Source organism: Anser anser (assembly GCF_964211835.1).
Source record: "Anser anser genome assembly, chromosome: 2".
Classification (NCBI taxonomy): domain Eukaryota; kingdom Metazoa; phylum Chordata; class Aves; order Anseriformes; family Anatidae; genus Anser; species Anser anser.
The window spans coordinates 49,539,812-49,566,855 of record NC_139721.1 but is presented as its reverse complement, the minus strand read 5'-3'; the positions used below and the strand labels follow the sequence as shown (position 1 = coordinate 49,566,855).

At 39.9% G+C, this 27,044-nt stretch overlaps 1 protein-coding gene across 3 annotated transcripts in view; it reads right to left on the bottom strand.

Annotated features, from left to right (window-relative positions):
• The window catches only part of TMEM241 (transmembrane protein 241), a 56,388-nt gene extending 31,577 nt beyond the window's left edge, over positions 1-24,811 (bottom strand). The window contains exons 1-10 of one of the 3 annotated variants that reach the window (XR_014579621.1): positions 24,633-24,811; positions 22,635-22,681; positions 20,015-20,092; positions 15,714-15,795; positions 12,612-12,689; positions 10,980-11,005; positions 9,553-9,604; positions 8,295-8,343; positions 6,341-6,386; positions 5,358-5,393 (exon numbers count right to left, since the gene is read on the bottom strand). Coding sequence is in view for 2 of the 3 variants with exons in the window: in XM_083823949.1 (XP_083680075.1) it covers positions 5,358-5,393; positions 6,341-6,386; positions 8,295-8,343; positions 9,553-9,604; positions 10,980-11,005; positions 12,612-12,689; positions 15,714-15,795; positions 20,015-20,092; positions 22,635-22,681; positions 24,633-24,704 (566 nt within the window). In the remaining variant the exon portion in view is untranslated. The remainder of the gene's footprint in view (positions 1-5,357; positions 5,394-6,340; positions 6,387-8,294; positions 8,344-9,552; positions 9,605-10,979; positions 11,006-12,611; positions 12,690-15,713; positions 15,796-20,014; positions 20,093-22,634; positions 22,682-24,632) is intronic. The other 2 variants (XM_083823950.1, XM_083823949.1) reach the window with 2 other exon arrangements.
• Between the last annotated feature and the right edge of the window lie 2,233 nt (positions 24,812-27,044).

Below are 27,044 nucleotides of genomic sequence, written 5' to 3'. Positions count from 1 at the left end.
AGCACAGGCTGTACAGAGCCTCCTTCAGCACTGTTGATTCTTCCTATAAATTTATATTTTTTTTTCCCCAAAACTTTTTTTTATTCCTCAGTGTTTCAAAGTTTAAAAGGCTACAGAAACATATTCTGGAGCATTATAGGATGGGAGAAATGAGTATGTCTTCCAAATCAGAACTAGAGCTTCCTACAGACACCAACATTGATGTGTGTTGAACACAAGGGACAAGAGAGAGAAGGAGAAAAGAGTATCTGGAGAAGCCACTTCCCTGAAAAGTAGCAAGCACTGCACTTAGGAAGGTGAAAAGACATTCATTAATATTGCGAATGGTAAAGATAGGCAGTTTCCCTTGCTAGTTACCAGCAATTCTTACAGGTCACTGGGCACAGTAATAGCAGTAAAGTGCAAACCCAGCCAGTAGAAGGCCACATGATGAAAAGTTAAGGCAGAGAAAGAGCTGGAAATGGTTCCCAGCACACCTGATGGCTAGAAAACGTTGCTTGCTGTAAACGAGCAACCTCAGGTACTCATTATTGACTGAATAAGACAGACAACAGGGGACTGGAAGTAAAACTATCACCACTGATGAGAATTATGACTAACCTGTGTTTCTCCACTTTTGCTTTTTGCATTATTACTTTTAAAATAAAATAACAGTGAGATCAGGAAATGCTCTAAGAGAAACTTCCTTCTGCAACCAAGAGGGATTGATAACCATACCAGACATCCCAGGCCGCAATCCAGAGAAAACATGGAGAAGGTTTTGTTTTCGTCCTTTTAAAGTGCGGGGAAGGTGAAGGCACAAGGGTTAGATGGCATTAAAGCTGTACTGTAACTCTGTCCTGAACAGAACATCAGTAGAAAAGACAGTATTATGTTATAAAACACAATCAGGGATCCAGGGGTTTCCAGAAGGACAGCCTGAACCTCAGGCCACAGCAGGATTCCCACGCAGGGCTTCTCTGTTCCTCTGGTCTTCCCCTGTACCCACTAGTGTGGGCTGGGTCACCTGTGGTTTTCTGTCTAACCAAAAAGAGGTTTTGCCAGCAACGAAAGTAACTTATGCCTGCAAAGCTGCCTCTTCATTGCGGAAAATCTACTGTAGCTAATCTGTCACTTCTGTGAATTAAAAAATCTCTTTTACAGCCAGATACAGTTTAGTTGCACAGAATAAAGCCTTTCCCCCTATCTTCAACAGTACCATTTATTCACCATTTGAAAATCTCCTGCGTTAAGTCTTTGCTTTCTCTTCACTGGCAACTGCGAGGTTACCTTGTGAACAAATACCAAATAGTAAAAGATATTCTGAAGCTTTCTTCCAAGTTCACCCCAAGAAGGAACATATCTCTACGTGCATCATCATAGGAGAAAGCCCAAGACAAGCTGCAACCCACTTCTAAGACACATTATACATCTCTCCACATGCCAGGTAGACATTTCTACCCCCCGCCTCATGCTAGCCTTTGCCAGCTGGCTGTCGAGAGAAGTCTGGCTCCTGCCTTGGTGAAAAGCAAGTGACTGGAAAGGAATAAAAGAAAATGCAAGATTACTGGGAAAAAAAAAAAAAGACAAAAAACAGCATAACAAGGAGGAAGTATCAGAAGCACAAGAGTCAGAATGCAGTGAAATACATCACTGTGGTAAAAGAGGGTGTTGGGAACAAGACTGGAGGATCAGAGGGACAACAAAAAGGAGAGGGATGAAGAGGAGGATCGGGCTGGGCACAAAGAAGCAACATCACTCCTCCCTTCCCTACATAGCACAGCTCTGCTTTCCTTCCCCTACGTTTGTCCCTGGCCAGGCTCCCTCTTAAAAATCCCCTGAATAATCATGCTGTAAGTGATGAAGTAAGAACACCACCACACTTTCATCATCAACAAGTATTTCTTCAGATCTGGAAAGTTCCTGTCCATATACATTTGCTAACACTCTAACTTCAGATGTTCTCCCCCACAAAACTGTTTCAGATTTTAAAATGAGAAACAGTGCTTACAAGGACAGCACATGTTAGGAGACTGCTAATTTCAGCTGCACCTCTGGAAGCATTCAACAGAGCCAATACAGTTATTGTTTCTTAAATTTAAATACATGTATTTTTAATCTGACATATTGGTGCAATGTAACACCCAGTTGCTTGGGACAGAGCTTTTAATCTGCTCCATCCAGGCAGTGCCTCCACACAGAGCACGATTTTGGTTTTGCACTGACAGAAACAGTTTGAACAGACCCTATGATGACAAAAACTACTTGGCTGTGTTCACACAGCTGCTTTCTTTTCTCCGCACAGCCACATGTCAGCCATCTGATCTGGTCAGAAATAAGAAACCACAAAGGCCTACTGGTAATAGCGCTAACAGGGGGACGTTGCACTAATACTGCTCTAGGAAGTTCCCTCGTAGAAGCTCATACAGACAAGACCACCAGTAGATGTTACTGTCCTGTCTCAGAGATGGAACCAGGATCCTGTCACGGCCAAAACAGTCCTTGAGAGGAAGCAGCATGCTAAATCACAAAATGCTGGGTACCCTCTGCCAGAGATAAGCAAATTCACAGTAATTCTGAGCTAGAATTGCCCATAAGAATCACAGAATCTTTAAGGTTGGAAGAGACCTCCAAGATCATCTGGTCCAACCATTCCCCTACCGTCAATGTCACCCACTAAACCATGTCCCTAAGCACCACGTCCAACCTTGCCTTGAATACCCCTAGGGATGGTGACACCACCATCTCCCTGGGCAACCCGTCCTAATGCCTGACTGCTCTTTCTGAGGAGAAACGTCTCCTCATTTCCAACCTGAACCTCCCCGGTGCAACTTGAGGCTATTCCCTCTTGTCCTGTCACTAGTTATCTGCAAGAAGAGGCCGAAGAAGTCTGCACTCATCCAGAGTTTAGAGTAAAAGGTCTTCTGTTCAGTGCCATTTAGAAATACTCTTGACTGTTTCCTACAGAAATTAAGTCCTTGCAACAATACCGTGTGTCTGTCAGCCATCTCACATAGCTCTCAAACATGCTGACCAGCTTCATCCAAACCTGGGGAGCGGCAGACCTTTCGAAGATAACTACATGCTGACAGGTCTCCTGAAGGGACAAATCCTGCCAGTGCCTCTGGTGGCAGGAAGCTCTCAGCCCTGTTAGACACCAGAGGGCCTTCACTTCAGTGGCACCTCACGAAGGTCACAAACAAGGAGAGAGCTGCCACCGAATTTCACACACTATCAGAGATGACAGCTGTAATGACAACACAAAAACTTGGAAGAAACCAGGTGTCATTTATTCCACTGCTCATGGTGCTGTTTGTTTTCCCTAGACAAGTAGAGGCCCAAGTGCCATGAACTGTGAGGTCCTCTACCAGACAGAAATATATACAGATAGACAGAGATACATGGATACTCAGAGATGTAAAACAAACAAATGAGCACCCGGTCTTCCACCTCCTCTTTTCAAGGAATAAGCCACCTGTTTTCCAGCAACTGCTTTGCACCATCAGCTCAGAAGTTATGCTGACCTTTAAGCCCTTAATCATAAAACAATCTTTTCAAACTTTAGTAACACATTTCTGCTTTTAACGAGATGCTAAAAAAAAGCTATCTCCCAATTTGCACAGTCTCTCTGCTTTTTTTATCATTATTTTAAGTTTCTAAATACACACCACTGTACTTCATAGTTCCTTAGTTGAGAAGCTTCGCCTTTTCAAAACCCTCTACAACCATAATCATCCTTTCCATGTAATGTGGAACTCCTGCTCTCTGCTGGACACAACTTCACAGACTTCAAAGGATACCATCAGCTAACATCATACGGAACATAGATCTCACTACTCAATCGAAGCTGCAAAATTAAGACCTTCAGCCAAAATCTGAATAAAGGTCGAGGCCCAAATGCAGTTTTCAGCTAAAATGACAACCAAGAGCCATAGTTGGGCAGCTGACAAGTGAAAAAAAAAAACAAATGATTTTACTGCTTGTTTAGTGATTCTTCCTTCAACATTAAACATACAGTTATAATTCTTTCAAGACTTCATGGATTATCTCTGTACATAGCAACACATTTGCAAGCTCCATGACTAACATTCTTCAAAACAGTTCAATAAATACAACTACCTCCTTTCAGTAAAATTGATTTGCTTTGCACTTCACACTAAATAGGAAACAACAACTGACTTAAAACAAGAACCTACTTCAGGCAAATTGATATTCAGGTACTGTCAACACATGGGACCTTGGTGAACAGACACTGGAACCATACAAACCCCAAGTGGCCTGCATTACTTTTTTTTTTTTAATGGAAATAGAAGATCTGATTGGGCTATGATAGAAAGAGATACATGGTGTTATGCTGGTGATGCTCGTAAGATAAATGGGAACCTAAGTTAAGTAACTATCTTACACCAGTGTCCCTGATGTGTTCCTGTCAGGCATCTGTAACAAGGTCGGATTAAAGCACACATCCATCTAATCAAACAGACAAGCACTTCACTTTTGCTATGCTTATTCCTAACTTCTGTTCTGTGTTCCACTTCTGCCCTGACTAATTTATGTATTTCAGTCCCTTTGACCACCTTGCTTCCTTAGAGCTCCGCATCCATACTCCAGAGCATTCCCACACAACTTTAGTTACCATTCTAAGAAAAGAGGTCAATATATACAAGCAGATGTGATAATGGATGGAGAAGGATCTAGTAGTCTCTTTACACCTTACTTCAAATAAAGCCTTACAGAAATCTAGTGGAAACCTTACACACTGAATGCTCTAGCTTATATAGCTCTTTGGGGAAAGGACTGATTTGTTCCCAAATAAAACAGAAAACACACACACACACACAAAAATAATACAACCAGGGGACTCTGGTCTGTGACTCAGGCTCTTTTACTAACTACAAAATAACAAGCCAGTTTTATATCTCCAAATCAGAAAAACAGCTAAAGGTCTGAATTACTCAACCCCACTAACAGCACTCTCAACAATCAGTTACTGCTCATGTTCTTTGCACGTGGTACTTTTATAATCACTGCCTCTCCCTCTGGCAATTTAGTTTAAGTTTGATTTTCTGTGGTGGAGGTTTTGCCAGGGAGTTACTCAGTAAATATTATTTCTGGAAAAGATAGATCACTTGTGCACATGGTGATTAAAAATTCGTAATTAACACCTCGTTACCTCCCCAGGTGTATATTGGCATGCCCACCTACAACCAGAGCCAAAACCATGCAGCTGCTAAGCCATATTCTTCCAATGAACATCCTGCTAAATAAATACATTTAAGCAGTGGTAGCTCTGAGTTTCCTAAACGAGACATGGTTAAAAATGAAGACATACACTACAGAAAAACAACAATAGCGTATCAAAGGCTTATTAGTTTTACCTGAATACATAATTGATGTACTGTTGGTCCAATTCACTAGGAGAGGAGAAAAAAGTGTTCTTTTAATAATGCCATTCACTTGATATAACAGATCAGTATAGGTAGGAGTATTATAACACTGTAATGTTGCAACATATTTGCATTATACGTGTTATATAGCATACTTATAATATTATAAACAAACTATTAATATCATAATATTAATCAGCATACTAACCTACACAGCTTTTGCACACTATTTCTGTTGTTACTCTGTCAATGGGAGTGTCATTGAAAGTAAAGATACGGTGAGTTTGACCAAAATTTAGACCCTTTAAACAAAGATGGAAAATGGTTTTGAAATAAATGAGCCTATCCATACCCTATACACATGTTGCACACATACGCTTAATATGCAGTGGCAACACACCCTTCCCTATACAGACAATTGCAGATTATAGACACCACAAATATGTCATGTGAACAATGCACCTGCTTTCAAAACTACTGTATGGTTGAAGATCTAGTGTGCAAAGCTGTTGCTAAGTTTGTTGCAAAGTCTCAAGGTTTCAAGTTATTCAGACATTCACATCCTGCAACAACTCACCAGCTGTTAAACACTTTTGAGATTGTATCCCATTGGGAGATACTGACAGAGACAAACCTTGCAGCTTTCAAGTCTAACACAAACTAACATTTCCTCTTAATGCCAGTGCCAGTAATGAGGGGATATTTTTCCAGGATTGAGTCATCATCCTTTGATAACGGACTGTTTAAAACTAATTCAGTGTTTGCATTAGCAGTATAAATATCAATAACTGCACAGTATTCTTAAGATCATCAACAACAAGGCTCCTCTTGTAAAAGTCATTAACGATTAACCAAGAGTGATCCAGTTCATCGTGATGAAGCAAAGATCCCTACAGTTTACCTGACTGCTACACAGATCAACCCTCTTTGATAGTAATCTCCTTCTTTTTTAAAAAAAAATGAAAACACAATACCTGAAAGAACTAGGTTTCCATAACTTGTGAAATACTTTGTAAGCCCCTGCAATTGAAATGATGTGCAATTACCATAGCATGCAATCATTCTGACAAACAACAGCTTATCTGGTCATTGGTACTGACAGACGTGGAACCCCTCTAAATTACAGTTAGAAACACAGCACAAAGGATACATAAATCATGAGTAAAATCAACCTATCGCTTCAAATTAATGGTTTTCAAAGTGTTATCACCTCAGATTACTGCCATTATGCCTCAGATTACTGCCATTATGACATATTGCTGCCAGTCCTTCCAAAGAGATGACTTCTAGCTCATGGAAACTAAAAAATGGGGAGGGAAGTACAAACGTGTATGCAAATGAAGTGCTGAAGAATCCATTCTTCCCATTTTTCACCATTTTTCTGGGTAACTTCTATGATGTGTTCATCTATGAAGGCTCCTATAGCTGTTGGTTCTGAGCCATTTTTGCTCTTTACAGTTCTCTCAGCTCTAGGCTCTCCAGGCTCTTTACCATCTATCTTTACCTACTCACCTCTTGGTTAGCTCCCACTTCTATTTTGGGAAAGGCTTTAAGCACTCAAGTAAGGAATAACACAGCTTCAGGCTCTACTTCTTCAGACCTCTTTACCTTTTTCCCCCTTTTTACCATTTCTCTTCAAACCAAGCTGAAAGGCAAAACATGTCCTTCCTCTATGTTCTATCTTAATTATGTGATGTTAGTTCACCTGTTCACCCTTTCTCTCAGCATCATTATTTTGTGTTAGTTGATAGAAAATGCAATTACATAAAAACTTCAACAGCTACATAAACAGCTTCCTCTCAGAAATAAGCAAAATGGAAAAAAGATGTATTTTGAGCATAAACATTATGTTGTCACTTCCTACACATTTCAACAACACAGATTAGGGCTCCTGGAGGTTCTAAGCAGCGTTCCACCTCTGGTCTAGCAATGCTTTACAAAGGAAACAACTATGAAAGCAGTAACATCACTAGTTACAGCAAACAAGTATTTGAAGTGAAAAATCCGTAGACTGTTGTTTTATCTAAATGAGCAAATGTTTACCATATGACATTTCCTAAAGAAAAAGTAATACTTCTTATCTGTATACAGCTTTTTTAGCATGCAATCTCTAGACCTCCTTAGACACAAATACATATAAACACATAACCTCTGACCTAAAAAATTTACAATAGGAATGCACAAAATAAAGAAGGAATCATCCCTGATTTGCAGACAAGACTTAACATACGAATGAGTCACTCAGTCTTACAGCAGTTCTAAGAACAAAATACAAATCCCTTACAATCCAACTTAATGTTACAAATATCCTACTTAAATATCACTGCTCATGTTTTCTTCAGATTTTTTAGGTCTGTTTTTAACTTTTCAGAGAATTATTATTATTTATCCAAATTAATATTTAATCTGAAAAAGACAAAATTAAAACATACAAATACCGACAGGTCATGCAACTCTTTTTTGTTTGTTTTTAAAAATACATATGATTGCATCAAAAACACCAACATTTCAACACCCTTCCTCTGGGAACATATTCCATGATATTTTAGAATACTTTTTGTGAGCTTTTAAATAAAATGTGTGTGTGCAATAAAGATATTATTTGTTTTTCTTCATGTTTCTTCTCCCCCCTGAGAGAAGCATCTCTTAGAGGCCAACCATTAAAAAGTCCCCGAAAGGCTTAGTGTTGATTAAAACTGTATGTGTATTTCCTCATCCACAATTAACTGACTGCAGTATCTAGTTTATTCCTTTGTTTCCAACATAAAGGCTATAAAAGGTATGCACTTTCTTTACTGACCTTCTTTATTCTTTTCAAATGTTTCTTATATCAAAAACCTTAAATATCAATAACTTCACAATAAAGCTGATTTGCTTCTACAACACATTTACTTTTCGCAATTCTCCTTCCAAAAGGAAATGACTTACCAACGCAGATCAAGTGAACTAGGGCCCAGAAATAACCATTTGGATCAAACTGCAATAACGAACATCCAAGTAAATTAAAGCATGTTCACATAAACATAGGTATTACTATTTCCCTGCAGTACTTCATAAAGCAAATACATTGGGAGCTACGCTACAAGTATAGAGAAGACGACTAAGAAAGTCTAGAGAAGACTAAAGTTCTTTCTGTTCCCCTTAGAGATTTGGCATATGCAAGGTATCCCTATCCTCTGTCACCCTGGTTCTCAGCCTTGGTGAGGACAGCTCTATTTCTTTCAGATACAGACACCATTTTAAACAGCTTGAGACTATGAATTCCAGCCTGTTTACTCTTGTATCACAGCCATTTTTCACTCAGCAGAAAAGTTCACTTCTGGCAGCCCCTCGACATTTGGACTGGCAGTCAGAGAGGGCTGAGGGGATCAGAGGAATACCACTAAGGTCTTGGAAGTGGTGTTCGTTTGCCTCCTTTCTCCTCTCAGCCCCTCCAGCAGCTAAGCAGTCTCTCTCCCCAAGGCTCTCAGTAACTGCAGAGTATCCTAAAAGAACGCTCTGAGCACACTAGGCTCTCTTCACAATCAATGGGGAAAAATAAACATTTTTGAAGGAAATTCACTTGGCTTATTTTTGATGTCTGCTTTCAGGGAAGATGAATTATATACGACAAGTTGCTACTCTGCACCATGGACGTGATGGGAGCCAGTTCAGGTGCAACACTGTTGATATCTATGTTTCATCAAATGCATCCAGATAAGTCCCATATTCTTCCCACCTGACTTCGGATATTAACTGAAGTCTCTAAATCAGGGAAGCAGCTTTCCTAAGCCTCCAAAAGAGAGACAGGCATCTCCAAAGAACAGATCTATGCTGGACTGAGCTACTCTAGATCTAGATACCTCCTTTCTTTCTCCAGTGGCCACCAAAGTGCACAGAGTGATTACAAAGCTTATTTAGGAAACCACTTGCACATTCAAACTGAAGTGATTTGATTAAAGCCCTGTAAGTTACACCAAGGTCTTTTCTGCCACTAGCTTCACTGAAGAGCTCCATGTGTGCCCTGGTCAGAGGTTTTGCCAGGATGCAAATACATTAAAACCAGCAAGATTTTAACAAGCCAATAGGCCACACTTACAACTCCTTTGCAGGAACCCTGCCCTAGCTTACAAGTAAAAGCTTCATCCCTTATATGAGAACAAACATCAAGGTCAAACTAGAGCTGTTTTACAAAAACAGAGCTCACCTGGGTGTCAAACAAAGGAAGGCACACTGCTGCTACCAGAAGGAACAGCACGCTGTGGGAAAGAGAAAAAAAACAAGACTAAAAGCTTGTACTCCCAGTGAAATATGGACACTTCCACTCGATTTTACAGTGACGCTTTGTTTACTTCATTTTTATTCCATGTATTTAAAAAGCAATTTCTGCCACCAAAATTAAGTTTTACATCATTCTTCATAGCTAATAATACAGAACGAAGTTCTACAAGAAGAAAAGCAGCACAAAACATCGTTGAAATTGTATTTATTTATTTTTAGGGAATACTGTTCTTCACTTGCCATCTGGCCTCCCTAGGCTTCTTCAGAAAACTAAAACCAACCCATCTCTGGCTATGAACAGATACCAAAAAGTTCTGCCATTAAGACAAATTCCTTATTACAATTTCAGCAGTGGTGGCTCCATTAAAAGTATGCTGTTAGCTCCAGAACACAGAGCGAAGTGGGAGAGAGTGGTGGCAGAATGGCAGAAACGATGTAAGTGCAGCTCAAATCCTCCCCTAGTCCATTGAGCTGGACTAAACAAAACCTTAAACTGTGGCTGAGTCAGGATTTCTACGGGTTACGCAGAAAATGCAGGTGTAGAATTTCTATGGACAATCACTATCAATAATAGTGAATATCTGCTTTTGCAGCTCGTTTTCCCGCTTTCCAGGGACATAGAAGGAAAAGACAGAACAAATAAGATTGAAAACAACAAACTGGTGTCCTTGGCGATAATCCACTAGTGAAAATAAGGCCATAGTAAGTCAGCTAACGGGAACAACGCGGAGGAAGTAGGAAGACAGGGCCTCCAAAGACACTAACGTATAAACCAAAACTGTCCACTCTAAGTACAGCTAAAAGATTACAAAACATGGAGGACAGTTTTTCAAGAAGATGGGCAGGAAGAATGAAATTTTTAATACGTGTATAGCCAACTTCTGTTTGTCACTTTATCTCCTTTTTGAAGCCTGCACAACTAGGCCCAACCAAGATTGGTAAGGTTGTTTATCAATGCTAACAGAATGATGCTGGATGTCACCCACCTCTTCTTCCTTAGGAAAGGCATTTTTAGCTATTTTCTATCACATTGTCTTTTTCTTACTGTTTATCCACTGGATTATCAAACCTGATTTCCATCTCCTTTTCAAAAACATTCTTACAATCACTGCTTTGTTACTTCTAGCTTTTTTTTACTTTTTATAATGAGAAAAAAAAAAGGATCTATTTAAGGAATTGTTAAAAAATTCATTTTAAAAACATTTAATTACTTCTGTTGCAATCTAGACTCACTGCCTACAGGAATATGTCTTAATATTCTTCATTGTTTTGATGTGCTACTATCTGAAACAAATACAGAAGCTGGAGCCAAAACAAGTCTGAATCTGAATTTGAGCAGTTTTAAAAACTTACCTACAGACTTTCAGATGAGAGGTCTGCTGTAAAAAAGAACATATGATTTCAAAATTAATCTATGTGATCACAGATGATCTTCCCGCACATTAAAAAGCCACTGAACACTCAACAGCCCATTATGTGTGAGTACTGCTTAGCAAATTTATTTTGAAAAAAAAAAGAACAAGGATTACAGATGAGCCTACCCTCATTTTTTTTTATTTTTTTTTTTTTAACATTTTCAGGTTATTTACCAGCAAGTAAACCTGAAACCATCCTCTAACTTAATACCTGGTCCTCACTCGCATCTTGAAGTGTACCAAAACTGCATTTTGTATGTATTCAAATATTAAGTATCCTTAATTAATTAGGTATTATCCCAACCAAATCAGTCTTGGTCTAAATTCATGAGTTTCCCAATCCCCTGGTCCAAAATTATTCCCCTGAAGACTCCTAGCAAGAGCTGTGTTTGCATTATCCCTCCCCATCATGCTTTTGTTTTCAAAGACAGGAAACATAAGCATGTGAGCTAGAAGAAAAAGATAAAAACACTTTGGCATGGACACTAGACAGGGAAATATGCCATAGGGACACGCCATGGTACGCACTGTTAAATCCCTTAGTCATAACCTTTCAGAGCTCTTCAGCTTGTCACGAATAGCAAACAGCCATTTATTTGTCTTCTATATGCACAGCAGAGGTAATGAAGGGAAGATCTCTTCCACTACAAGCCATAGGCCATTGCAGAAATGATTTTGTGATTTCCCAGTGCTACCTCACACAACAGCTCTGGTTAGACACTTAGAATAGCATTTCATTGCCTAAAAAGAAAAATCTCCTGTAGTGTAGTTGAAGAGCCAAAAAAAAAAATCTCTTATTAAAGTAAGTAGGAATTGTTCTCCTCACTTTAACAGGTATTGGAACAGATTCTCAATCACTCAGAAACAAATCCAAAAATGCGCTGTTTGTCCAAAATTTCACATGGAGATGTGATCTATCTAAGGGTTACAGTAAACGGAATACATTAGGTGAGTGAGCAGTCACTATTGGGGTTCCCCATGGCTCCATTTTAGGTCCGGTTTCCTTCAATGTTTTCATAAATGTCTTGGATTACTAGGACAAGAAGGTATTTTGAGTAAGTCTGCAGATCATACTAAATTGGGAGGAGTGGCTGACTCCATCAAAGGTGGAGAGGCCTCGCAGAAAGATCTTGACAAATTAGAGAGCTGGGTAATCACCAACCGCATGAAGTTTCACAACAGCAAGTGCCAGACTCTGCACCTGGGAAGGGGCAACCCCGGATACACATAGAGAATGGGGGACAAGAGGCTGGAGAACAGCCCTTAGCTCAAACGATGAAAGTCTTACATACGGCATAAGAGAGATGGGACCACGCCAGTCTTTAAAATGCAGATCAAACCATCAATATGCACTTGCAGTCTTTCATCAACTAAAGAGGAAATGAAAACATCGATATAGATACTTGTCAACAGCAAATCTCTCTCTGGGACTCATTAGGGACTTGCTATCACAGCGAGAGCAGAAAAGCACACAGCAGTAATGCCTATATAAAAAGAAATGAGGTGTTTTGTTATAGGGCAGTTATATCACAGGAGGTGCCTTGAATACCTCAATTAACAGACCAATTACCTCTTTCTGCACAAACTTCTGGAAGCCACAGGTTATGACTTCTGCTGCATTCTGTACAGTGAGGAACACCGGAATTGGCTGCCATTGGGAGAGAAAAAAAAAGCCTGAATCAACTCAGAACAGTCACTGGCATAGGAATAGGTGCTCCTCTTAGGGCTAGCTGTCCCAGGGCTTCGTGTTATTTTGTTTGTTTTTAAATTGTAAACCCATGTCATATCTCCTAAAGGGGACTTACACCCATTCCAAGAGCATGATCACTATTACAAGGCACAGGCATCTTTAACCCTGATTGCTTCTCCCACTTCTGAGTGCTCAGTCTGTTCATCCAGAGCTACCACTGCAAGATTTGCCACAGGTTTTGCCTCTCTATTCATGTATCTACAGCCTCCACAGCACACCATTCTCATTAGTTTTCCCATCTCTGTCTGCGGGTACTAAGAATACAGTGTTACTCCTAGCAACAAAACTACGAGTAAGATTATTTTCGGCAATTGCTTTCAGTTCCTGCTAGGAAGAGCTGCCAGAAATTAGGGTGGAAATATAATAGTTCACACACGAGTGATGCTGAAATTATATCCAACGAGGCATCTGGCCACCATCCCAATATGAAATCATTAAGCAACAAACCCCAGTGATAACAATAATGAGTAAGACACCCATCGCCCCAAGCAAAACCAACTTGAATTAGTGGTTCATAATACTTCCTCCAAATCAGATCCATGGTCTCTCAGACAGTTGAAACAGAAGCAACTCTCTGCTCCAATTAAGATAACCTAAAGACTAAAGCAGTTGTAGGAAGCAGTATTTCCCTTCTTATGGATAGTATTTAAATCATGAGTAGCGAATAAGTTAATTTCTCAGTGATGTCCTTGCCTTGTAAGTATCAGATAGTATCATCTCCCTGTCTTGACTTTGTAATCAGAAATCTGTATTTTTCTCTTCTTTCCCATAAAGCTGGATAAGGATCACTAAATAAACATTTAGAGCCATAGCGACAACTGAGGTGGATCCATAAACACAACAGTTTCACCAAGATAACTCTTAACACCTCTAAATTAGCAAGGAACGCAAAATCACACGAGCAGAACTAGCATGAATTTGTCAGCTCCTGCTTCACTGTTTCTGAAAACCAATTCACAACCCTGTTGCTGGACAGCTAAGCACAATAAAACAGAATTATCTAACATAACCATCCTGAGCCTGACACGATAGGAAATACAAGTAACTGTAAAGAAATAACGATATACAAGGCAAGTTGACAGCAAAATTTACATTATTCCTTTTGTGAAGCCAATTTGTTGGGTTTTTCTTTCCTCCCTCTCCCCCACTCCATTTTTGGCTCTTCCATATGTGTTTCAGAGCCAACAATGGCTCCAGTTTGCCTAGCCCTGTTAACCTTCTCCATATGTCTACTGTCTTTGATGTGACTATGTCTTTAATTTGTGAGTGGACTTGATGCTAACGAAAAGAAAGGTTTGCTAGTCGGATGGGCAGGGTGAACAGACTCTGTACAAACCTCCCCTCACAGTTCTGCATACTTTTGCTAATGCATCACAGTCCAGAGCTAAGCAGCCCCCTCCTCCAGTCCCAGCCGTGAACTCCTGGGCAGGAGAGACTGCCAGTGACTCTTGGGAGAGACACAAATAGAAACTATATTACAGTCCTGGCATTGTACAGTAGTGTTTGAAAGTGGGCATCCCTGGTTTTGATCCAAAAAGTTCACATGATTTCTGCTTTGGAAACAAACCCACTTAATTCAAGTATACTTGTGAGCTGAGCCATTTTGGTACAAGGATTGGGAGAGTGCATTTTTCTTCTCACTACGTCATAAAACCGTTGTAGGCAAAGTTACTGTAAGTAAAGCTAGCACGTAAGATTGAATTTAGGACCAATACAAGGAACTATATACTAATTATGGCCTAGGACTACTCGTCTTTATTCCAAAATAGCCACGGAATTAGGCCTCAAAATCCTTGTCTATGAACAACAAAAATCCATGCAGAAATGGGAGATGCTCCTGATCAACGGTTTGGGATAAAAATCAGAAAACCATTTACAGGCCCGCTGCCACTCCAGCACATCTTACTCTTGAATGACCATGGAGTAGGAAAGGCATGGAAATAATGTAATTTACCGGACTCTGAAAGTAGAAATAACAAGAGAGGATACAATTCAGACCTCCTCCACCTCTCAGGTGAGCAGGCGGAAAAGGTGTTGCTGCCAAGGCTTTATCCTTGTTTCCAGGCAGCTCCTTCCTTAGAGATCTTTGCTGAGTTTACACCAGGGAAGCCCCATGGAACTTGCTTTGACAAGGAACTAAGAGGAAGTAAATGCAATCACCATGAGAGAGAGCTAATCTGGAGGCATGTGGCTTCTGAGCACACAGCCAGGCTTTACCAGATATCACTGGGGTCTAAGACAAGGCCCACTGCATTGGTCAAGAGGACAGAGACCATCTGTCAGGATTTTTTGAGAAACGCTGGCTCACTTAAGCAAAAGGCAGTCAGCTTTAATGAAAGCAGGTTTGATATCCCCTGAATAAACATTTGGTAGGTTATTGTGATTCAAATGGCTCATCAATCCAATGACTCTAACCACTCCCATAATCCCTTCCCAACTTTCAATTTATTTTCTCAAATCTTGTAAAGCCTTAAAGCCTCTCACTGAAAGAGTCTTCATCCTCTTCCTGGAAGGATTTCCCACAGAAATGTGTCCCATTCACCCTTTTGCTTATAGCTAAGTTATAGCTAAGAAATTAAGTTATAGCTAAGAACTTCTGTAACTTCTTCCCTACTTGCACAGTTCAGACTACTGAGGATCTGTCTGCAAAACCCTGAGTATTCTGGAGAGATTCTGAGTTCTTCAGACTGTCAGAGAGACCAAGGAAAGATGAAGGTATTTTGTGCTTTTTGTTACTGCTTTACACTTTGTAGGACTGGATTGCTGCTCTAGCACCATTAACAGATTCTGTATTATTTGAGCTCCTCCACCTTTCTTTTCCCGCAACCCAGGAACAGCATTAAGCCCGTTGTATGAAGGGAACATTCTTTGCTCAAAAAGTCGAGGCGGTAATGAACTGACTTCTACTTGTGCATTTCTTACCAATCTAGATAGCGCCTTAGAGCCAGCGTAAATAATGCCCACAAAAAGTACTGAAGCAGGGAGCCATGACAGGATTTCGGACCTGTGAAAACAATTAGAATTGCATTACTTCACCACGTTCTGTTTACATGCAGTCAGCGACACTTACTTGCAAGGAATATTACATATATATTCAAAAGTGTGCATATTAAATTTATTGTCTGATTGTTCAATATTCCTCCCGCTGACTAAAGAAGTCTCTGAGACAGAAATGGACCACTTCAACTAATCCCAAATAGACAGTATTTCTGCTAGTTCCTTTCTTGTACTTCTTCCTCGGCTGCTCTCCTACAAAAAAAATGTTTATTTCATAGCAATTGCTCCTATTGGTTTTAAGGGAGAGCAATTTCATTTTAGTAAGTTCCTTGATACACTGTAAAAGGAAGAAAAAAACTTACAAATGAAGGCATAAAATGGCGCACTTGCACAGACAGCACACATTTTCACTATGTACAAATACACTTGCCCACCCACACATTCATTTCTCAGCCAGATTTACAAAGAGATCCTTCCTAAAGATCAGATTGTCTCTGTGGGAGCCTGTCTCTTGAGATTTCCTAATGATACTCCTTTGACTAAGCCAAACTCCTAGAGGCAGTTTGACAATTAATGGAGGAATGAAGTCATCGCAGATTGATCTTGTGGTGTTTTGTATTTTTTTTTAAGTCTTCATCATGGCAGTCGAGTCAGGTTTTGAGAAGGGGCTTCAGAATTTGCACTCTTCCTTTTTTGATCTCGGTACTTCAGGGAAAAAATGAATCAGGTAGGTGGTAAACTTCAGAGAGAATAATGTAAGATTTTGAGCAAGGGAGGAAAGAAGTGACAGCAATTTAAAGGACTAAATCAGAGGTTTCCCAGGACTGAAGACAATGTTACCTTCATTCACTCTTCCTAAACCTTGAATTAAAGTCAGAGTTTTAGCATTTAACTCTGTTTCTTTAAAATGAAGGCAAATTATTTGCTATTCATCAGCTCGGATTACGCTTCCAGCTAGCATGTAAGAGTCAAAATATAGTTACCACTATAGTAACACACTTCATTAAATACTAAAAAACAGACAAATAAAGGTAAAAAAAAAGTCTAAATGAAGATACATCATACCCAAGGATTTCTATAAGCTTTAAGACAAGAAAAAAAAAGTTTCCTTTCTTTATATAATTTTCCAAGATATTTGATTAAAAAAACAAACAAAAAAAACAGTGTAACAAGAAATAGTGTTTATATCCTTCTACTGGCACAAAAAATTGCTGTTTATTTTTTTTCCACTCCAGTAGTCATCATCATTTTTATAGAAAACCTGTGCCTTTTAAGGTTATTGACTTCAACTGGAATTTCACTAAGACCAGGATTTAAAACTGTCATACCTCACTGCCAATGATTTCACATCACCAAAAAAATTGAATTGGCATAAATTCAAGAAAGAAGGAAGGGAAGAAGAGAAATGAAGGGCTGGGAAGAAGGAACACAAAATGAAAACTTAATTTCCATTTAGAGCATCAAAACACTGCTCTTTCATGTTCCCCACCACTAAATTCTAGGTATGTGAAATATGTCTCCATTTCCAATGCAGCATTGTGAAGTGCAATGGAAAAGGGCTTCAGATACTTTTCCCAGGATGTGAAAAGAGAATTTTATGCTGCCAAGTGGGAATTTCAGGACTGAAAAAGAATGCATGCATGTTTGATGTAGTATGTCAGCACCAACGATCTGTCTTGCATGCAGACCAATTAGTAGCTTCCTATGCTGGCAATACAGCAATGTACGTGCAAAACAGGCAAGCTCAGTGACGTAAAAGAACTGATGAGTTTGTGGTTGCGGGGCTAGATCCAAAGCCCACTGAAGTCAATGAGCAGTTTCCCTGAAACCATTCTTTGAAGCTTTGGTTTAAGCAAGGCTCTTAGCTGCTGCTTAGCTCTGGAGAAAATTCAACACCAGCAGAAACGCCAAGCACAACGCAGAGGCCTTAGGTGCCTACAAGGGTTAGGCAGAAGCTGGGCAACACATGGCAGCACTGGAAGCGTTATGCAGGTGATACACACATATCCTCTGCACTCCACTGAGTTCCTCTTTGTCTGCAAAACTTGTATCCAAATCACTATTCACCCCGTAGAAGCAACAACCATGATGAGAAACTCCAGCAGTACTGAAGAGAAGCGTATGAAAAGCAGGATATCCATAAAACCAAAGAGAAATTACTCTAAATAATATGTTTAATGGAACTGAGGGCCTGTTTTTATTTACTTTATTGAGAAGCTAGTATTCCTGACTTTGTCATATCCTTCAGAAAAAGTGTAGTGATCTCTACGTAATAAAATAATTCTTCTGAAATACTTTGAGGTAACCTGAACTGGCTCAGGAAGCACGAGATCAGTCTGCAGAACAAAAATATTCAAGACTGTAGAAACACGAAGATGGGTAGCAGTTTGGGTAGCAGTTTGTTATTTCCAGTATGAGAAGACTGATGACTGGATATAGTAGTTTTAAATATTCTAAATATCCTACATGTACACACACAAAATAGATCCAGAGACCAAAATTCTTCAAGAGAGGGGATAGAAAAATGTCCTTTCCAGACCACTGGGAGAATATCTTTGCAGGGGAAAGGACCTTGAGAGGAAACAGCAGACAAAAGCTCTGAAGCACTATGTTTTGTTTTGTTGTTTTTTTTTTTTTTAAATAGAAGAGATCTATGCTACAAGTTGAGTTCAGCAAAGCGTGCTCTTAATTCATCTGAAGAAAGATTTAAATTCATGCTTAAGTACTCAGCTGAACGATAGCTAAAACACATCATTTAATTCTGGTCATTTCATTTGTTCCACAGCGGATACAAAATGCATGTTCTGGAAAACTACAGAAGAGCTTTCTCAAGGTTTGTTTAAATCAGTTTCCCTAGTGTATGCTGACATCTAGTGGTGTCTCGACTTTTTTACTTTCTTGATTTAAGGCAGAAGTAATTTCTCATCTAGTGATGAAAAGATGAATTAAAAAGGACATCACTGATGGCTGTATTCCTTTGTCCTTTAGGCTGCACTGTGAAGACAAAATATGCATAAACAATAGATATATTTGACAACAATATGTATCAGTAACTGTTACTAAAGCAAAGTTTGGAACCGAATTCTGCTTCAACCAGCATCCGTAACTGCTTTCAGCACCAATATCATTTTATCTAAACATAAAGATAAAAGATAGGAAGTTAAATTTTGTTTCCATTTACAACTTCGCTTAGGTTTCAGGGGTGATGTACTCACTTGCACACAGAAAAAAAAAAAAAAAGAAAAAAACAGAACTTAGCCTGGTTCTTCTCACACACATGCATGCAGAAGATTTCATTCTAAATGAGAAGCTTTGGTTTTGCGAATCAATTGCTTGTAACCCAAACAGAAAAGTTATCAGCTGTCATTTGCTAATACAGAATCACTGATTAAAAAAAGAAGTGAACTCTGGCAGTCATCTAGCCTGATACCCTAGCTTCAGATTTAAGCCACATTGTTCAGGTCATTCAATATTTTTTTTAATATCTCCAGTGATGGGGATTCAACAATTTCTGTAGGTAGACTATCTTATAAATCGTAGCATTTTGTGAAATATAAAGGATATGCCACATTCCATACTATGGAATGGATCTATCTGAACACAGTACAGTACTCTAGGTGACTCTTCCAATTTGCAGCCACACTCAGTTCAAGAAGATGATCTCGATCCAACAAAGCACATTTGAATTTGAAGTTTGATTATTATACCAACCCTGTGCACTGCAATGGCTACTCTTGCCATGCATTTATGAAGACTAGACGTACACATAAGAGTGTGTCCCATAAATGAGAATCATACACCTCTTAGAGAGGAAAAGGCAGATCACAATTTCAGACTCCACTGCAACTAGATTTTAGGAAAGAGGGCTTTTAACTAATATTACAGAGGTTTCTATTATGGTACTTTTAAGATAATCTAGGGAGGAGATGCAGACAAATGCTTGGATGAATTAGCTTGTAGTCTTCTCTAATGGCTTCCTTTTCTCATTATCCTACCAAAAGTTACACTGAATCCACTTTATATTAATAATCTGTTGAAATGCATGTCCTTGAACATTCATTAGACTGAAACACAAGACTTCACCTACACTTGCGAAGCAGAACACACAGACACACACTAAGTCTTATGTTTTTAGCAAGTTAGCAACTTCCACAACCAACTTAACCATGCTGTAACTCAACTACAGAAAGCAAATATTTAATCAGATGCTGAAAACCCCACAGTACCTTGAACACAAGCTTATTTCCACCCAGCCCAGCTTCCAGGAGATATGAAGCAGAATTCCACCGACTAACGTCTGCCACCTGAAATAGAAACAAACACTATCTCTAAATTGTTTGTCTTTTTTTTTTTAACCATGTGGAGCATAATTTCAGAATCCCTAGAGCTTCTCATGGCACACCCAGGACTATAGTTATTACTGTTTCTCCAGGTTATCAGGGATGGCATTATTCCTGTTCAAATCTTTCATTTTCTGGGCCTTTATTTCCTCCAATTTTTCTTATTACTTTGGTGTTTCCAATCCTCCCATTTTTTATTTTTTTTTTTATAAAGGACCATCTACCAAGATTACCTTAGTCATGTTATTGAATACCCATTTTATTTTTTCTCCCAACACAAGATTAACAATAATAATAGTGCTGTTATAACCATGATAATCTAAAGATGCAAGTGAGGCAAGGTTTGTGACAAGAGATATATAGCTGTTCATACATAAACTGTCATTGTTAGAGCAAATAAACATGATTTCAGAATTCAGACTGACTTCAGCTGGATGAACCAATAAGCCCCAAGGACGAAGTGTGTAGTCCTGGTAATTTCAAACATTAGCTTTATACTTTTCATTGTTATTCACGCTGAGCCTAGATTACACACTCCCTAGAACAGAGAAGGCATGTTTTCCCAGCATCTTGTGTAGTAAGCACCAACTGAAGTGTCATCAACAATCAAATCATTATGCTGCAGAAGCCTCTGCTTCAGAGCATCTAGAGAAAACATCTTTACAGACAAATAACTCTGCATATAAACCACAATACTGTTACACACCTTTTCAATGAGAAAAATCACAATTACACACGTTCTGAATTGACTTACCTATCTAATAATTTATCCTATCACAAAGGTATTCCTTAGTCTACTGCAGAAATAGCATGTGAGGCCTCAGCAATGACTGAAGGTAGTTTTGACTGCAGGTAAAATTAGTACTGATGCATGGTGATTTTTTTTAAGCTTTAAAATAAATGATCATCTTCCTTCTTCAGGCTAGTGGTTTTCAGAGAGGTGCTTCTTGGGTGAAAATACTTGAGCATTTAAAACAGACAGATACTGCACAACAGCATTAAGTCACGTTAACAGGTACAGAAATGGGTTTATTGATTATTCCCATTCACTCCAATAAGCAATTATTTTTAAAATCTCTCTCATGCACACGTAAATTGACAAATGTTTGCTATATGCAGCATTACCTACAATTAGACATTGTGCATAAGGGCATGACGAACATTCAACGCTACTATCACAGGTCACTTGACCTTTTTCGGATGAGGGACGTTTCAGAGCTTAAAAGCCAGATTCCCTTCTTGTTTGCTGCAGGCTTGATCATGCTCTATATTCCAAACCACTGATGAGTTCCCATCAACTTTACATGAAGAATATTGTATCATCTCATGTCTTAAAGACAGAAGATGAAGCTTGTAATAATTTCATATCCTCAGCACCACTGTCATGTTCTCTTACATTATAGAGGGAATAAAAGTAACGTCAACAAACAGCAACGACATGAAGTGGGCCTAACACTCTTGCTCCTTTTTTCATCTAGCTTAGCACTAAATGAAAGCGCACCTGAGTCACTTAATTTTCAAGGAACGGTCACTTTTAAAAAGCAGAATTACTAAAATGCATCTCAGATGCATTTCCAAATAACAGGAAAAAGGAAATAACTGTGGTAACACAGATACCATAAAGCAATTTCTTGTCATTGAGCATATGGCTTTTTACTGTTGACTTACCACACTCATGTTTGACATACATTACGCAAGATCCTTTCCCCATACGCTAAAAGCCTTGTCCAAGAGACTGTGTGTTTACTGAAGGAAGCATTCATTGCATATGGAGCTGAGTATACTCAGAGAAAACAGAGATTGCCAGGTGAATTATTCCTAGAGTCAATTACAACCCTGGAGCTGCAAGTCAGGCAAAAATGTAAGCCATGCTAAGCAACAGTAAAGGAATTAAAAGATATCCAACATCTGCAGATTTTACCAGCATCTCAAAAGAACAAAAGGGAGAAGTATTAAATGTAAGTGGACAGAATTTCACTAACTGTCTCTCAAATTATTAACAGCACTGATGGTCTGTGAATACTTGGCAAAACAGTAAATTTTTCATTACTGTCATTAAGGTATTGTAAGGACTACACAGCTACAACAAATGCCAAGCATGAGAATAAGCAGCACTGTACTTGTGTATGCCTTAAGATGGATTTAAGGTCAGTTTTCATTAGCATAGTAAGAAAGAATACACCAAATCTGCCTGTTTCCCATGAGAGCCGTATCCCATGAAGACAGGCTGTACTACAATTACTATTTTTCTACGCTAAAGCATAGAACTCCCATGAAAACCAAGAAATTGTGGGGTCTATATATCCTAATTACATTACCATCATCATGTTTAAAAGTTAACTAAGGCAAATTAATGTCTGTTTTACTAAGGCTTCATGAAGTACGTTCTCTAGACAGCAACAGCCAGTAACGGCATAAAGTACCAAAGTTGGCTTCAGCATGGAACAGCAAGACATTTACTGATTTTTCATTTTTCAAACAATTGTATTCTTAAAATGGTACTTACCCTTGAAAAAGGGTAGGGTAGGTAAATTTCAGGACAGACAGGACATACTGGAAAACAAACACCAAATTAATGGACCTCAAACATCCACAGAGTTATAACATTAACAACTGATCACAAGAGCAACAAAATACGAGAAGCCCTACTGAAATAAAGAAACGTAAAAAAATAAGAGACAGTCTGAACATTTTCTGTAACTTCTTTTCCTGTGCCAAAACTGCTGGATGTTCCCCCAGTCACCGTGGAAGGTAGTAGACACAGAAGTGCATGAGGCACAGAGCAGACACACTGAACGGCGGAGAGAAGGATGCCTACCGAGTTGCTCTTTTACTTGCTGAGCACACAGCACACTTTGCACTGAATGGGAAAAGAACGTACAGGAACAAAAAGATACAAGAACTTGTCCGTTAAAATCATATCATACCACAGAGGCAAGCTTTGGCAGGATTAAGACCGATAACTTTGAGATAATTGTCTCCTGATGATTAATCAATTTGTACCTAATGCTGCTCGCCCAGTTTTGTGTAAAATATGAAGTAGTCCATAAAGCCCTTTGGCGATGTAATATACTGCGCAGATGTGGAAGTAGGCTTTGTGTCTTTGCTTTAGCATGCTTTGTCCGGGTCTGCGTGTATGGGTGCAAGCATTTTTTCCCCACATACGCATGCATCTATGAGACAGAAATGCATCGGACTTTCCATATGTACACCAGGATTTAACATCTTCCTGTGATAAAGTACACGGACACTATTTGTGCAAAGGAGAAGAACAACTGAAGCTTCCTCAGTGGAAAGGAAAGGTACCTGCCATTCCCTCCAGGAGCCAGCAGCAGCTGTCAATGAACACGAGAAGTTGAAAGCTTTCAGCAGAGATGAAACTGCACCGAACACTTTGCAAAGTCATTTTTAGAGGTGGTGGCGACACGTTACCGAGAAACTGGCATCAATACACACAAAGATAAGGCATGCTGGCTCACAAGGGGTCATGTTATGCACAGATTTGTCAGAAGTAGCAATTGGTTTTTAAATTGGGAGGGCATACCTGTGCAAGTCCATACCCCCACATCCATTTATATACGATCTGGGACAAACGGAAGGTCTATATTCTGATTATTTTCAGCCTCATTATGTTAAAACCTATTTTCAAGTTTGAAAACAGAGGCCCTACATCAAAGCCCTTCCAGCTTCCTCTGAAGTAGAGTTAAGCCAAGCATCTTTTCCAACACAGGAGACAGCTTGGCAGCTGTTCTACCCCTTTCTTTTTCACTAGCCAACACACCTCGTTTGACAGATTTGGTAGGAGCAATATCTCCTCTTAGGAGCTCTGCTTCACTTCTGCACTCTGATCTACTTCTGGGCATCCTTAAGGGCAGACGTGCCTCAGAGCAGAAACCAGCAGTGCACACCAAGGACAGATTTCAGTCTCATCTCCAGAACACCACATTTCTTTAACTCTCCCTCAGGAAATCCGTGCCCTGGTTACTTCAAAAACACATCTTTTCTTTCAGAAAGCTACAGCCAGAAACACAGACATGCTCTCTGAAAAATTGGATGGGAAGGGGTAGCAGCTGTCTCCTGTATCAACACAAACTATTGCAAACTATGTTTAAGCAGTACACTTTGGTTCACACTTCGGCCACTTGGATCCTTCAGCAACACCAACTAAGCTGCAGAGCGGCAAAGAGATTTCTTGCCCTGAATTTGACAGACACCTTGCCCTCAGTCTGCAGATTGATTAAACCCCACGAGCACGCACAGAAGCTAACGGAGGCCTGCTACTACACCACTCCGACCACTTATCACGGATGCCCGGCGCTATCACCCCACGCCACCCATTTTGTGAGGCGAAGGGGGCCGTGAGCTGGGCACCCAGCCCTCTCCAGCCCCGCCGGGGCTGCCCGGTCCCCGACCGTAAGCCGCAGGCCGCCGCCACGTGTCCCGGGGCTCCGGCTTCAGCCACCGCCGCCCCGGCCTCTCTGGGCTCCCCTCCGGAGCACCTCACCTTGTTGGTGAAGCAGGACGCCAGGTAGAAGAGGCAGAAGGCCAGCCCGCCCGCCGGCCGCTTCAGGTACATCGGGCACCGGCCCAGCCGCCCGCGGCGGCCATGGCGGGGCAGCAGCCGCTCCCCGGGGCGCCTCCTCCTGAAGGGGGCGAGGCCGCCATGAGCGGGGCGGCGCGGAGCGGGGCCGGGCCCCAAAGGGGGAATTGCAAACGCGATTCCTTTGCTAGCCGGGTGTCACCGGCCGTAATTGCACTCGTGTTCATTTAGATGACGTCCAGAGCGATGCGAGGACAGAAGAAAACGCAGGCTTGGATCAAAATGGAAGCGCCTGCAGCGACGAGCAGAGACCAGAATCCCTCACTCTGTATTCATCCGCTGCTTTACACTAACATAAATTCCAAGCCTATTATGACAAACTTTAATTTTGATAATTGCCATTCCTTGCACGTAAGGAATACACACCTTCTGTGACACCTCCGGGCTCCCAGAGATGCAGCCCAGAGACAGAATTTGCCTCTGCTCCCCGCTTCTGACAGGCTAGCACTTCCAGCTTCAAACATTGCACTTACAAATATGTTATTAAACCTATCGGCCCACCTTTTTGCCTGTGTTTAGTTATCAATTTGAAGCTGAATGGAGGTGTATGAATGTGCGGGATTTTTTCTTTCAATGCTATGTGTGAAATGAAAAGCACAACTTCTGAGGAAAACAACAAAAACAACAAAATGTTACAGACAGAACTAAATTTTGCGTTCTTGTCCTGCTTGGTCTTAGTCATCACTGTGATGACTAACTGAGAGCATCATCAAGAGAAATTAACATTGTTAATTAGGGAATATTTGATAAGATTTTTTTTTCTTTAAAAAATAAACTGGTTTTGTTAGTCTGCATTTAACTCTGGGATTTGACAAACATGAAATATTCAAAAAAGTCCAACTTTGCAACACAAATTTCATTTCCAGTTTTTTAAATATCCAAGTAGCTTTCCAGTAAAAATAGGAAGAAAAAAAAAAAAAAGACTTCTCATTTATATAGTGAAAAATTAATCATTTGGGGTACTTTTTAGTAAAGAAAAGCTAACAACAAATCTTTTGGGACTTCTTTTATTGTAAACCAGAAAAAAGCAGAATGTTTCTTTTATCTTCAGTTACAGGACACATTTCAGAAAACAGTTAAGAGAACAGCCCTTTTATTTAAAAAATAATAATAATAATAGAATATCTTAACAAGCATAAATTGCTTCCTTTGTATTTAATTTTAGCTGTAGTATTTGAACATTATGTTTGTTCAATGACAAGTTAAGCTTTATGGTAAAATATGTGAATGCTCAACTTGAGATATTTGTGTGTTCTCTGCCTTTAGCAGATCAAGATTATTTAACGGTAAGTCATTTCACAAACTGTAGCCTGTATTGCTTAACTTAGACTGTTTGGATATACTCCCTGGAGGAAAAAAAAAAAAAAAAAAAGTAGCAAATAAGAGCAAGCAACTAGATTTTACAGCAGTACTTATGTACAGCGGTGACGTGTAAACTATGAATACCCCAGGGAGGCAGAGAAGCAGTGGATGACGTGTCCTACCTAGTCCTGGGCGTTCTTGTATCACGTCACAGGTCAGCCATGCTCTTGGCTGATCAGCATGGCCCTACCTGTGCTATTCTCATCTTGACTTTGCTCACGTAATGCAACGTACAGGGTCTCTCTGTACATGTGCAGCCTATTTTGAAGAAAACAGCACAAATAAGGGAGTGGTGAGCGTGGCCTAAATTGGAGAGGGAGAAGGGAAACTAACAGGTAGAGCAAGGGCAAATCCACCCCACAGTATGAGCCTGTCTAACCTGCTAAGTTGAGTCTCAAAAGGCAAAGTCAGCAGACAGAACTCAAGGGCTTCACAGTCCCCGCTGCACCAAGACAAATTCAAACACTTTGGTCCGTGAAACGCAATCCTGTGTGGTTTGTAAGGAGTTGGCCCAAAAGAGACATCTGATTTCTTGTGCTTAAATGTCCTGGACGACAGTGATCACTCACATGCCACAGTAACAGATGCAATGGAAATGGACATGTAGATGATACAGCACTTCCACTTCACAGATCTTGTGTTCAAGAGCTCTGAAAATCAGTAAGCAGACAAAAGTATACTTTGCTTTGTGCCATAAATTCAGCCTGTAAGACTTTAAGAAAGAATAAGAAAAGCTTACTTGGATCTACAAAGTCTGATGTAAGCATATGATAAGAATAACTGACTTTTTAATCTAGCTGAGTGTAGTTTTCATTCAAAATATTACACTGATATCTCTCTTCATGTTTCTTGAGGTGTTTCTTATTAAAACTGGGAGACTTGGGCAAAGATTATGTATTTTCATGGAGCAAAATGCAGAGGCAGGTTTGAATTCTTATAAATCACTTAAAGTGT